This window comes from Manacus vitellinus, unplaced genomic scaffold, assembly GCF_001715985.3.
Source record: "Manacus vitellinus isolate BGI_N305 unplaced genomic scaffold, ASM171598v3 scaffold_4_pilon, whole genome shotgun sequence".
NCBI classification, from domain to species: domain Eukaryota; kingdom Metazoa; phylum Chordata; class Aves; order Passeriformes; family Pipridae; genus Manacus; species Manacus vitellinus.
In genome coordinates this window covers 26,510,850-26,525,059 of record NW_021940604.1, presented here as the reverse complement: position 1 = coordinate 26,525,059, position 14,210 = coordinate 26,510,850, and the positions used below count along the sequence as shown (strand labels likewise).

General features: G+C 33.5%; 1 protein-coding gene across 1 annotated transcript in view; it reads right to left on the bottom strand.

Moving 5' to 3' along the window:
- ASCC3 (activating signal cointegrator 1 complex subunit 3) overlaps positions 1–14,210 on the bottom strand; it is a 264,177-nt gene that overhangs the window by 129,295 nt on the left and 120,672 nt on the right. Inside the window, exon 14 of the mRNA XM_018078048.3 lies at positions 604–738. Coding sequence (XP_017933537.1) covers positions 604–738 — 135 coding nt within the window. The remainder of the gene's footprint in view (positions 1–603; positions 739–14,210) is intronic.

Below are 14,210 nucleotides of genomic sequence, written 5' to 3'. Positions count from 1 at the left end.
CTAAACTTTAATTCACAGGGATCCAAAAGATTTAAGAGTTCATCAATACATTTCCCAGTGACAGAAGGTATGTCATATGTACATTAAACTTTTTACAATGAATAAGTATCCCCTCTATGTTCTCAGGGAGAAATCAGATGGGGAGAGAGAACATTATTTTTCAAGGGATGTTAATAAGACACTGCTAACTCTCATCTTCAGACCTCAATATCAGCAAATGTAAACGCCACATACAATACAGAATTAAGAATTTTCTGGAAATATTCTTTCAGCAGGAATACTGGCATATTCCTTGAAACTGGTGGTTTAGGGACTTCCTGAACTGCAAATTACATGAACCTTACTGTCAAGTAGTACAAGCTGCATAAAACAGAACCAATTATCAGTTTTTTCTTAATGAACTGAAAGTAACAGGACTTTCCTCTTCCTTCATCATTACTCCTTCTGTTCCCCTATTCAATGCAGCAATTTCACATGACTCTTCAAAGCAAAATATATCTGCCCAGAAGCTCAAAAATGCTTCATCTATTCCCATCTTGGATTGTCTTGTGAAAACGTCAGTTCCAAGACCGAAAAGACTATCAGTGCAAATTATTCACTTACCTGTTTTTCAGCTTGACCATATTCTGATCCTTGGGGTGACAAGAAGTGACAAATATGACCATTGTTTTTTGCTTTTTCTCGAAGACCCATAGCAGTTCGTACTGTAGCATTTCTAGCATGAACGAACACCATCACCTTTAGATAGAGAGAAAGAGGGCCAATGAGAAATAAAAAAAGTCCTAATCAAATAATAAGAACACTTTAATTACAAAATATTCCCTATGCTAATAACAAAACCTAGTTAATACATGATGTACTGATGAAACCTAATGTCGCTTAAGGGAAATTAAAGGATCATCCTGCCTGTATTTAATATTTTCTTTCAAAGAGCTTTTGAGAAGGCTGTATTTTTTAAAAATTTTTTAGTCTTAAAAAAAAAAGGGATCAATTGTTGGCAATAAATAGTTCATCTTCACAAAATAGTGAGATTAACATTGAAGTAAAGAGTTCTGTTATTTTTCACATTCTAAATGATCTGGAAAGCACACAGTGAAGTGATAAAGATCCTGACGGTAGGACAGCTGAAACACAAACTGATTATAAAGAGCTTCAGAAGGATATTGCAGTCCCAATCCACTGGACAATCAAAGAGAAGAATGAAATGAAGCACCAACAAATGAAAAACACATATGGGAATACAATTTTTAATGTAACAGATATGATTATGGGTATTAAACCATACTATCACTCAGTAAGAAGATACCTTAGAAACATTGGACATTTCCCTGAATGTATTAACTAAGAGTTGAGTGGTAATCACATATGGTATCTGAACCAAGACACAGCAATGAGATGTTAATTCTTATTCCTTTACATATGTACATGAAGCAATATAAACTGATATTAAAGTTCACTGCGAGGCACATTTAAGATGAATCATAGCATCAGTATTCACCCTGATTGGTAGAGATAGGGAGAAGTGGTTAAATACCATTCAATTCCAGTGCAATAACAGTTCTGAATGTCCGTTAATCACGTACTGCTGGGAAAGGTACAGCATGGAAAACACTCTATATTGTCCCCCTATATACTCTGTATTGTCCAAGGTTTGCTTAAATTGGCCACACATAATTGGCCAGTCAGCTCTTCAGTTTGATAAAGTACGACAATTTCTGTGGTCTTAAAACTCACAAATGAAAAGTTTGAGTACCTGGTTCTTGAGTAAACAGCAAATATCATTTTGCAAGTTGATGTAATTTTCATTAAAAATGTAATCATGGAGTTACAGTTCTGTTTTAAGATAGTTTCAGTTGAATTTTAAGATATGTCAAATTTCTGAGAATTGTGGGTTTAATTTAGGCACCACCACGCTTGTAGATACTTGCAGTATATAACTGAATTATTTTAAATTAAACACTGTTAAGAAAGTAACAGTATTTAGGATATAAACTAGTTGTAACCTTTGTTCTTAATTTGTAAATTCCTAATTTAATTATAAATTTATAATATACATATAATTATATAAAAGAAGACATAACTGTTGGGAATTTATATAATCTATAAATTCATAATTAAACCTAAGCAAATTATTTCAGGTACCAATACAGAAAAGACATAAAAAGAGAAACAATGTGGACATAACTATTTGTTGCAAGGAGCAATTACTCCTTACCTGTTTTAACTTATTTGATAACTTTCCAGCATTGATGTAATAACACTGTGGCTCATACAATTATTAGCTTTCATATTGGTACAAATGTTCTCAGATACAAGTCACAGTTAGCAACAGAGCAATTTTCTCTTACTTAAAAACAACATATTGGCAAAATATTTTTTAAAAAGAGAATCACAACATAAAAAAAGTAGTGTGTGTCCCTTCTCCATTAATTATTTAAGGATTACTTGTCTATTTACATTTTTTGTAGTTTTTTTCTATAGAAAGTCTGAATAAAAATACATAACTACTCCATACAACAATTTTTTATTATTAATAGATCCACCACATCTTCTTCAGTGAATTCGCATTTATTATAAACTCTGTATCAACAGGTTTTATGGAAAAAAATCACTTTTAAAATCAATTTGATTTTATGGTCCACTAATTTGTTTCCTTTTTAAATGCATTTATATTAGCATTTGATTCTTCGCCAAATAGATTAAAATGTAATCTTCAGAAAATAGCTAAATTCTGAAAGTTGAGAAACCAAGGAAATACAGTATCAGGTATTAAGGTGAAATAGGAATGATCCTTCTTATCCAGGTAATTTTGAAGCTCCTGAGTAAGGAAGTGTAAAAACATTTGGCATGTCGATTACTTGGGAAAAAAAAAAGAGAGTCACATATAGAGCAAGGATTTTTATGATTTAACCACAAGATAGGTTTGATGATTCACTTTACAGTGTATTTTAGTCTTTTAGATTCAATTTAATTGGAAATCCTTACATGTAACTTCAATCTAAAATGGCAACTATGAGAATGGTGTTTACACAGCATTAATATTAGTTAAGTTCAAACATATTAGACTAAAATATTTCTGCATGCTTTGACATAAAATTACTAAATATCTTACTGGTCTCCTGACTTTTTTAAAATTCTCAATCAAAGACCAAATAAAGTGTGTCTGATTGAATTTTTTGGAGTGGGTGGGAGTTATATGGCTGGAAGGACAAAGCTAAAATATCAGCCGCAAGCAGGAATTCTTTCAAAGTTTGAAAGGAACTAATAGAATCAGACAAATAAAATGGCAAGAAAATCTGCACACAACTACGTATGCATGTCCAATAGACTTATATTTAACCAGGGTATAATTATTTATAGTTTGCTTAAATAAGATACACAGAAAGGATCATATTAGAAGGCAAGTTCAAACCTAACAAGCTACATGAAAAAAAACGTAAATAAAGCTGTCAGGGAAATGAGAATAAGTTACACAAAGTAGAGCACAGACTACTAGTCACAGAAAAGTTGATAGTAGAAAATAGGCCCTTGATTGAAAAATCTTTTTTTCAATTATTATATGAATGAACAGTAACTGCAATGCTTGCAGAGAAAATCCATTCCTGAAACTCTAAGTGAGAGGAAAATCCCTCTTAGTTCCAGTCATAATCAGGCAGAGTCATTAGGAACTGCTACTCTGAATTCAGCTGTCGCCATGATGTCCTGGTCCTGCTAAGATGATGACAAGCAACAACAAAAAGGTAAGGATATATTATTTTGAAGACTTAGAAGAAAATTTGTTGTTATTTTTCAGGTTTTTTCTCTGCTCTTAATTCTACCTTGAAAGCAAACATGATCCAGTATCTTTCTGGGGATGATACTGAGCTAAAAGTAGTACACTAGTTGATGAAGCAGTAGCATTCATATTTTGTTTTTACTAGTCATAGAGAAGTATCAGAAACTCAATAAGAACTTCTATAGGGAAATAAAATCTAATAGCTGACACTTTGTTATAGAATATTATACAAACAAATAAATGTATGTATATTCTATAACTGAATCTTGGCCACTGAGTGGCTAAAATGACTCCATAGCATTACTTTAGCAATACTCTCCTTTCAATTAACATACTTTAAAACATATCACTCAATAACCAGTTTGTCTCAGTAGAAAAGAATCTGAACCCTTTTTCAAAGTCTGGCCCTTTATTTTATTTGAAATTATGACAAACTTGAGGGTTAAATCTAAAAAATGACAAAAAGTAGTATGTAGCACTATGGAAGATTTAATAATGTAATTGTACAGTTGGACATACCTGCAGTCATCTACTAGAGATGCTATATAAGATACATATGAGTTCAAGGAATGCAGATATTAAAAGCATAGATATGAGGAGTCCTAGAAAAGACCAAAATGTCCTAAGAAATAAGAGTATAAATAAATTAAATTTGCATTTCCTAGAAAAATTGAATTCTTGGCAAAAATGAAATAATAGAGTCCTGAGTACTGGATAGCCAAGTGAAGAAGAAAAGGGGAAAAAGCACAACCAATCAAACAAAAGAGAACTACTGTGCAATGGGTACAGTTAAAAGCCCAGGAATACTACCACTGTTAACAGAGGATCACTGATCCAATATTTAAAAGCCATGAAAACACTAATCAAAATGTTTGAGAGAAACATCACATTTTCTTCTTGCTGCTGAGAATGTCGAGTTCTCAAAAGAGAGTTGGAGTTTTTTACCTAAAAACAACTAAAATATTCCTTTCTGATCACTGCCTGTCATAATATACGTTTAGAAACAATGCTGGAAGCTTTAGAAACTTTGATAGGAAGAGGCACTCAGTATATATGCTTCAAGAACTGGAAGACAGATGGATTGGGACCACATGGCATTTTGTGCTCCAAGTTCCCTTTCTCTTCTCTTTTAATTATTGTAGTCAATAAGTTTCAATAAATTTATCAAGCATAATCAATAAAGCGCACATGCTCCGGCTTTCAGTTAGCAGAGGCTTTGTACAGAATTGATAAAACTTCAGTTATGATTTCTCTAAACTTCTGCTCACATGTATGACAGTATCTGACACCACAGTAATCATTCAGTCAGAACGATAAGATGTTATTGTGCAAACAATAATTAAGAAAGAAGCATTGTGTAACTGTCCTCTCCCCAGAGTCCCTTCTTACAGATACCTGATTTTCAGATGTGTACCACATTTCTTAATGAAATTTACTTCCCTCTGTTTTCAAAGTAATAATGCACACCTGAATTTATTGACTTTTATGCATTTCATGATCACATATCAACAGCTAAATAAATTTAAAATGATTCTACAAATTGTTGAAAATTAAAAGAACTTCTCAGTGAGAGACAGACAGACATCCAGTGTGATTTAAAAAAAAGACTGCTTTATTAGCTGATTAGAGGTGCCCAGTATTAAGGTTAATGTTTACTTGTAATCTCTGTACACCACCAAGTGTTTGTAATGAACCAGCCCTAGCTAAAAATTGACATACAACACCTTGCTGAATGTTTTTCCCCCAATGACTTTGGTAAGCATTTACCAAATAAGTTGTAAAACAACAATATAGTGTTTGGAGGGTTAATTTAGCCTGTCCTAACTGTGTCAGAGAATATTATATTTCAGTGGCAAAATCTCTGTGCATTACATTATGCAAATAAGTTAGGAAAAGTAATTTAGAAGAGAGAGAAGCGGTTCCACAGTTACAAGCTGTGTAATTAGATCTGTAATCTGCAGTTCAAAGCTAGCTCTGGTATATATAGCCCTAGTGCTGAAAGCGTCTGCTGTTGCTCTCCTGAAACTAAAGCTTTTAAATAATAAAAAATATACAAGAAAGGAGAAAGTAAATGTTTCTAGCTAGGTTACCTCCTCAAAATTTTCTCAAAATATAAAACAAATCAAACTTTTTCACTTTGTTTAAAATTCACAATGGGAATTGCCTGCATTCCCCAAGAGCTGCATATTCCAGGTTTTAATCTTTATGAAACATGTTAGTGCATCATCAAAGCAGTAAAAAGTGTGCTATTATTAAAAATATCTACAAGAACTAGTACTTTTGTCAGAGATATGTAACTAGATGCTAGCAGGACTTCTATTTTCACTTAGAAGAGAAAAACACACCACATATACACATAGTAAAAATATCAAAAATAATTACTGAAAATTTATAATCCGGTACTTGAAATACATTTCTTCTGCCTTGGACAGTAAAGATGTTTGCACTAAGTTGTGCTACTGGAAAATACGTCTTTCAAACTGATATTCTCTATGATAAGTTCAAAATGGTGCATAATTATTTTCTGGGAAGCACACTCACTCTTTCAGGTACCTTTCCATCTTGTTATTAAAGTGCTGGTCACTTGAATGCTTGAGTTCAGCATCTCTGTTTAACTTAACACCTCTACTCATAAAGAAAGCCTAGGTTTTGCCACCCACTTTGCATCACACCTTTCAAAGAAATTAAGATGAAAGAATAAATTTATTTAGTTTAATGTTGATATTAATTTTATAGTAAAGAAACAAGTGTCTATATTTTAGCCTCAAGACACTGTTTGGCTTCACACTGCTAAATCCTTATAATATGTTCTTTTATGTGCTATCCGGTTCTTGATCTTGGGTACTACTTCTACTGAAAATGAACAGTTCGGGATATGGAACACCAGATTAATCTGTCCAAATGTCTTCTCCCTTAAGGTCAGCATGAAACCTCCTCCAAATATTTTACAAAACTCAATCACTAATAAGGTTTCAACACTTTTCCCCAAGGAGTGTTAATGGCACCTATTTATGTTAAAAATATCATCCTTTGCACATCATTAAATGGAACCATCTCCTAGACTAAGTACTACTCACTAACATCTAGCCTTATTCAAAAGAATAATAAAACTGTTTATCTTTTCTGTTGCTATTTCTCCCTAACTGCCAAGGTACAGTTCCAAATTGCAGTGCTCAACATTTACAGAAGGAAAAATAAACTCTATGCAAAAACAACACACACACTTCCATAATAGCTCTTGATCAAAAATACTGAAAAATCAGTATGTCATGATTACCAGATCTAAATGATAGCATGATAGTGTATAAATGTGACTTCCCCTTCCTCTCACTAAATCACTTGTGAAATTAACTCATGAAAAACTATCCAGAACTAGCAACTAGAAGAACAGCAATAAAGTATATGAAATAAGAAATTTTATAAGTTAGCCTATACTAAAGCTTAATAACTATAACGTAGAAATCTTACTTCTACTTTAGCAGATTTTTGTATTTTGCATATTTAAGTTTTTTCGCATATTAAGCAACACCATGGGAATGGAAAAGTGAACAGGCTGCATCACTTACTAAGGCAACATGAGAATTTGAATTTATTTGCTAATTATTTTAATTAATGTTAGTACATCTTGTATTTCAAAGAAATATTGAAATAATTCACAGGTATACTAAGATATTCTTTAACACTACAGAAAACTGGATTACTAAGCTGCCTACAAGCTAGTCCTAATAAGACATTTTATATATCCTTCCTTTTCTATAAAAAATTCTTCACGAGTTAAAAGCAGGCTGCATTTACTCATCACACACAATTAAATAATGTGCATTAGAATACAGGAATTTTCATTCAAATCCGAGGAGTCAAAAATGCCAAAAAAAATTTTCAGCAGCAGTCACCATTAAAACATCTCTACATTCAAAGGTTTCTTGAGCTCTGTCAGGTTTGGTGCTGTGACCATTTCCCCGGGGTGCCTGTTCCAGTGCCCAACCATCCTCTGGGGAGGTTGTCCCCTGACACAACTTCAGGCCATTCATGAAACTCTGTGTAAAGTTATGGTAAGGACACTGGAACGACTTTATTTTTTTCCTATTGGCCCTTCGTACATTTTGCTTTGTGTGTTCTAAATCTATCCATAAAAAAGGCTCTATCGCACACATTTTGAAATACCATCATCTTTCTTTGTATTACTCCTGGGTTTCCTCTCCCTGATTTAACCTTCTGTATTCTTCCTTTTAATGTTTGAGTTTTGTTAGGAGCTTCTTTCTCATCCAGACTGACTCTGGGTCATTGCCTGTACATCAGGATGGACCGTTCTTGAGCTTGATAGATCTGATCCCTGAAAATCCCCCAGCTCTCCTGCACCACCTGTCACAGGATTCTTCCCAGGAGATTTCTGAAAAGGCCAAAGTGCTGTCCTGCAGCCAGGACAATGCAGCTTTTTGCCTTGTTTCCTCCATCAGAATCTTGAACTCCACCATGCATGGTCACTGCAACCAAAACATATGCCAGCATTGAGATCCTCAACCTGTCCTTTCCTTTTTTCCTAAGTACAAACCCCAGCACAGCATCAACCTTCAACAGCTTCAGTCATCTGCGCTGGGAAGTTGTCATCAGTGCGCTCTGGAAACTCCCTGGACTGCTTCTGCCCTGCTGTGTTGTCTCTCCAGCAGATATTGGGATGGTAAAGTCCCCCAGAAAGACCATGGACTACAAGAAGCCATGAGGCTTCTTCTAGTTATCTGAAAAAGGCCTCATTTACTTTATTCCTGGTCATAGTGCCTATAACAAAATCCCCCAATAACGTTGCTTATATCTGTCTGCTGGCTAATCCTCCTCCTAAACTCTCAGGTGGCTTATTAGTCATCCCTAGACAGAGGTCCAGATATCCCTGCTTTACATACAAGCAAGTTTCTCACCTCCCTAACTTTGACCTTACTCAAGATTCCGTTTCCACCCACTGCAGCACTCAGTCATGTGAGGCATCATATCACATCTCTGATCTCAATGCGGTCTTAGCTCAGCAACTGGATGCAGACCCCTGATTTCTCCCTTTAGTTCCATATGCTGCATGCTGTAGTGCACAGGCATTTCAGAGAGTACCCAGTTATGTTCATGTAAAACGAGACATTGTGTCCTCTGCCCCTACTAAAATTGAAAGATATAAGGGGTTGGTGCCATTTCCTTTCAAAGATGTTGATTAAAGAGTTGTGGACCCATAAGTTTGACATTGAGCCTCTAGCATTAAAATAGGAGATTCTGATAGCATCAAACCTTTACACTGAAGAAAAGCCAGTGTGCATGCAGCAGCACTAATGGGAGGATGCTTCTGAGTAAAAAGTACCCATACGAAATGTCATGACTCTGCCTTTATATTATTGTACAACAGTTACATACATTTTCCACTAATGTGGAAATAGTTTGATTTAATGCACATCAGCAAGTTTTAAATTATTAAATACTTTTAAAAATGCAAGCCCTTGTGTTTACAATATTCTTTTATTATATTTTTAATTATATTAGATGACATAAAATAAATACTCAGTTTTGGAATCAATGCTTAAATATGGATTCTGGACACTAAAGAAAACCTGTTTCAGAACAGTATAATGGGATCTATGCTATCTTCCATTTGTAGCATTAGCCAAATATATTACAAATTGCAAAGGAAAAATGAATAGAGTGAAAATTAAAGCAGAGGGCAAATTAGAATAAGACAAACAAACAATGCTTTACTGACTCCTATAGGTAGTAGAAATTATTCTGAATTTTAATTGACAGGATAGAATAGAAATAGCAATAACTATTCTTGTAGAGAAAATTAAGCAGGAATAGCTAGTCTATTTCTATGCAAATATATGTCATTAGGCAGTTAATAATTGCGTTTTTGCAGATGCCAATGGACCTGAACGACAATTATTCTTCAAAATTACAAGTGTCTTTTCACTGCAATTTTTTTTTCAAAAAACAAGATCATGCAATAATTTGTTTCAAGTATTTCCCTTTGTCCTGTTTTGACATTAACTATTTTGATTTTGTACAATAAAATGTTTCTACATTATAATAAATTACATTTTTAACAAATATCACTCCAGAATAAGAGTTATGTCTACTGTCTCTCTTCTTATGTTTTCAAATCTATTTATAATTACATGCATACCATTCATAATATGCACAAATAACTCAGGAGTCAGTAGTGATAAGCAGATTCTATTCAGCTTTCCTAAAGGAAAGGAACATGGAGGATACTGGAGAAAACCTTTATATCTATTCCCATTCCTTTTACTTAAGTAAAAGAAGATTAAGAAAATTTCCATGTCAGTCTCTCTACCTTCTGGTTTTGTACGATCCAGTAACATAAACTTACTAAACAATTAAAGAACAGAATTGTTATGTGTTCTAGTTTATTTCTTATCAGTACCAATTTAAAAACAGACTTTTATCCAGATTTTTGCTCCTAATCAACACGTTCTCTAGATCATCAGAAAAGCAAAGAATTGTTTTCAAGTATAAGCAATGTTTTTAATATGAAACTTAATAAATCTATGAAGAATTTAAATAATGCAATAGTTTGCTAATGGTAGTAAACTGTGCTAGAACAAAGAGTATCTCTCTCCTAAACCCACACTTTATATACCTAGTCCTTCTCAAAATATCCTACCCTAAATAAGTATGTCATAAATACCTCCTGACTAAACTGCATGCAAGTATACAAATGTAATATATTCTGGAACCATCTTTTCAGTACCACACCATCGTGTATGTGAGAAACTTCATACTTTGGAAAGTGATTAGAAGTATAAAGTCAAAGGAATTTCCTAATGCATCTTAGTGAAAATTTATTTCTCATCCTCATGGATTCCTCAAAATACCTTATTTTCTACAGCATCCTGTATATTTCAAATTAAAACCCACTAATTGGATTCTCTAATTACAACTGTTAAAACTCTGTGACAAGCCTAAGGTCTTCATGGACAGTAGCTGCCTTTTTACATTTTGAATAATTTACATATGCTTTGACAATAATCAGGTAGTTTATTAGTTGATACTATCTATTATATTAAACTAAGCACACAGATCATTTTCTTTCAAGGCTACAGGGCAAGAATTTTCAAAAGTTTTGAACCACTAACAATACTCAACATGTCTTCTGGAGTATCATTTAATCTTGTCATTGAATTCTTAGTGGAAAACAATATAGAGCTGACAGGAATCTACAGACTTCCACAATCTTCTGGATTGCTAATGGTCTGCAGAATCATGTTTGAAAAACAGCTTTTAACATAGAGCCAGTAAAAGTTATTGCATATGGCTGCAAGACTGGTCAAGTTGTCTTTACCATACTTGTAAGCCGTACATCTATAATTTACCACTTAGGTCATCCACAAAAGGCCAACTGGCTCAAGATGTAACCATCTATTACTTTGTTTAAATATAATTTTAGGCTATGAGAACTTTTTCATCTGGAATTAAGTTTGATTTTTCTTGCTTTAATGATTCAATGCAAATTCATAAAATCAGAAGAATAATAATAGAATTATTCTTAAAATATAGTAGCACTTGCTACCTTAAACATTTGTATTACCAATACTGACAACACTGTGAAGCTGTGCAAGACTACAGACATAAAATGAACACCTCATGGACTCATAATTAATGGCAAGATATGGAATTGGTGCTTCTGGTCTACATAAATTCATTGTGAACACCTGAGCACACACATGCAGACAAACTACTATATAAATACAAGCATATATGCAAAAATTAGCATAAGGCATAGAAACATTGCACACATTTAGAAAGTAACTTAATTGAAGACTTATGGTTTTTCATATACATAACTTGTTATGGCACCCATTTCCAGCAATTTCCTCAGCTGTTCATAAAGGCAGTTGACAAGGTAAATGTTTAAAGCCAAATAGATTCAACTAGAAAATATAGAGGAAAATAGTACGTACATATCATTTGACAATAATATGAAACATCTGCTATAAAATACCTTTTGAAGTGTATCTTCTACATAACACATCAAAACAGGATTTTTAATTAAAGTAAGATACAAAATTTCATTTATACAGGCATAAGATTATATTAACTGTTATATCCCTAAAATTGCAAAAGGCAGTTATTGTGGAAATGAAGTGCGTAAATAAATGATGAAGATGCAGAATATAAAAGTAATGCACCAGCACTGAATTAGTTTGCGATTTTGTTAAAGAAAGCATACATACAAATGGCCATAATTGTGCAAAAACTGCAAAAGAAAACTATCCTAAAACTCAATTCTTCACTTAATCAGTTGACAGAGAAATAACATTTAAAATCATCAGTCATAATTCAGCTATCCTGCTGGACCACTTTACCTCCTGTATTTGCGTATTTTTATTCATACATGTGTGCATGTATAAATATAGAAGCAATATATACACATATCTATGCAAATAAGCCACACCAGATGATGAAGGAGAAGCAATCTGTACAGATACAGAGGTACAAAAACTCAGGCTGAAATAAGCTTTTTAACCTCTAAGATGAATGTCTGGGAATAAAAAAAAAAAAATCTAGATGAAGAATACATTTTAACAAATTCCTGTTAACTTGTCAGAGCTATTTGTCCAAAGTGTGCTATAAATACTATTTTACCCAGGAAAAAAATACTAGGACAAGTTTAATTCTCAAGGTACTAAGTTCCAGAGAGAACTCTGAAGAAAATACTGTTTTATTAAATCTTATCTCATGACATGGCTATAAAAGCATTGTCAACAGTTCCAGTAACTAAGCTTATTAAACTTTTATCTTCACACGGCTTCTGCAACCAAATAACAGCTGGAAAACTGATAATAAAGAAATTTAATCCATCATTTTTACAGATGAAATTAATACCTGTCAAATTCACTTCTGACAATCTAATATAATAGTTTTAAATTAGCTATTCTGTTTCTTTTTTAAAGATAGTGTAAGAAAACCAAGATGACGCTTCTTAGTATTGCAAGATTCAAGTCAAGTATTGCAAGCAGAGAACAATTACAGACAAAGAGAATGTTTTATGTGTAATATATATTGTAGAACCAGTTCTGACTGTATAAGTTCAAATGTAATTTGTTTCTGACCCATGACATAAAAAATCCTGATTTGAAAGAGTAAAGTATTAAAACTCTGTTCAAGGTGGTACTTAGAAATTATTTCAAAATTAAAAAAAAAATATATCACACCTCAATATTATTTCTAGTGAACTAAATGCAGACCAGTGGTATAGAAAAACATTCTAATTAAGAACATAAATTCTAATTAATAAAGCAGTCTTGATCTCCAGAAAACTGCATAGTAACCACCCAGTGCATAGACTAATTAAAAATTTAACCAGTATACACGGCTGTATTCTGCACATTCATGTAATTTAAAAAAGATAAAAGGTGAAAGCTTGTCACAGGTATATCAGATGCAGTTGAGACAACACTGCAAAAGCAAAAGCGGAAGAGAACACAAACCAGCCAAATGTAAGAAACTAGCTGAAATGAGAAGAGCGAAAGCTCAGAAACTAAGGTACTTGAAATAGCACTTTCTTCAAAAGTTAAGCAAATTGAACAGAGATAAGCACAAAATGGGCAGTCCAAAATCACCACTCAGTGCATCAATGAGAACAGATGGTTTGTATAAGGCCGTTCATTGTTTTAAGTATTTTTTGTCTACATTTTCAGTCCCAGCAGTGAGATTCCTGGCATGTTAATTCAAAAAAGGTTGTTGTGTCTCCACTGGTTTACAGTTACTAAAACCTGCTCCACTCAAGTTAAGTGGAGTTGTTGCTTATTTTGTAGGATTACTATTACTGCATTCCCTTTTTGATGTTGTGGTGAGGCTTTCAATGCTATTTAGCATTTCAAAAGTCCAGGTTCTTAGCAACAGACAACTTGGCATCTTTGGCCACCTGAAAAGCTCTTCCTTACCTAAAGAAACCACTGCTTGTAAAGCCATGATGCATTTATGTACTGACACCTTGAGTCTTAATGCATGCACAAACAGCAAGGTCAATGAGAACCGCAGAAAGACATCAGAACTTCCATGGAACAGTCAGTTTTTGCTATGAACTGAAGATGCCAAGCTCAGTGAGAAAATGAACTTGCAAGAGTTTCAGTGAGTACCAGAGCTAATAGAAGAAAAGTTAAAACAGATAATGTCATGTCAGACTTACACAGAAAACTCTCAAAACCAGTGGGAAAGCAGGCATTCATTGTCTTAAAAGGAAGTTTCAGAAGACAGGAGAATGCTAAAGGCACTCCAAGTTGAAAACAGTAATAAACAGACAAAACAGCAAAGGACCAAAGTGCATTGGGTAAGGAATCAGGACTGAAACTTAGATATCTCTGACTGAAGATGAGTAACAGAGTACTGAAGGTCAGAAAAAAAAAACTTATAGAAAAGTAAGGTGCAGACAACAAATAGA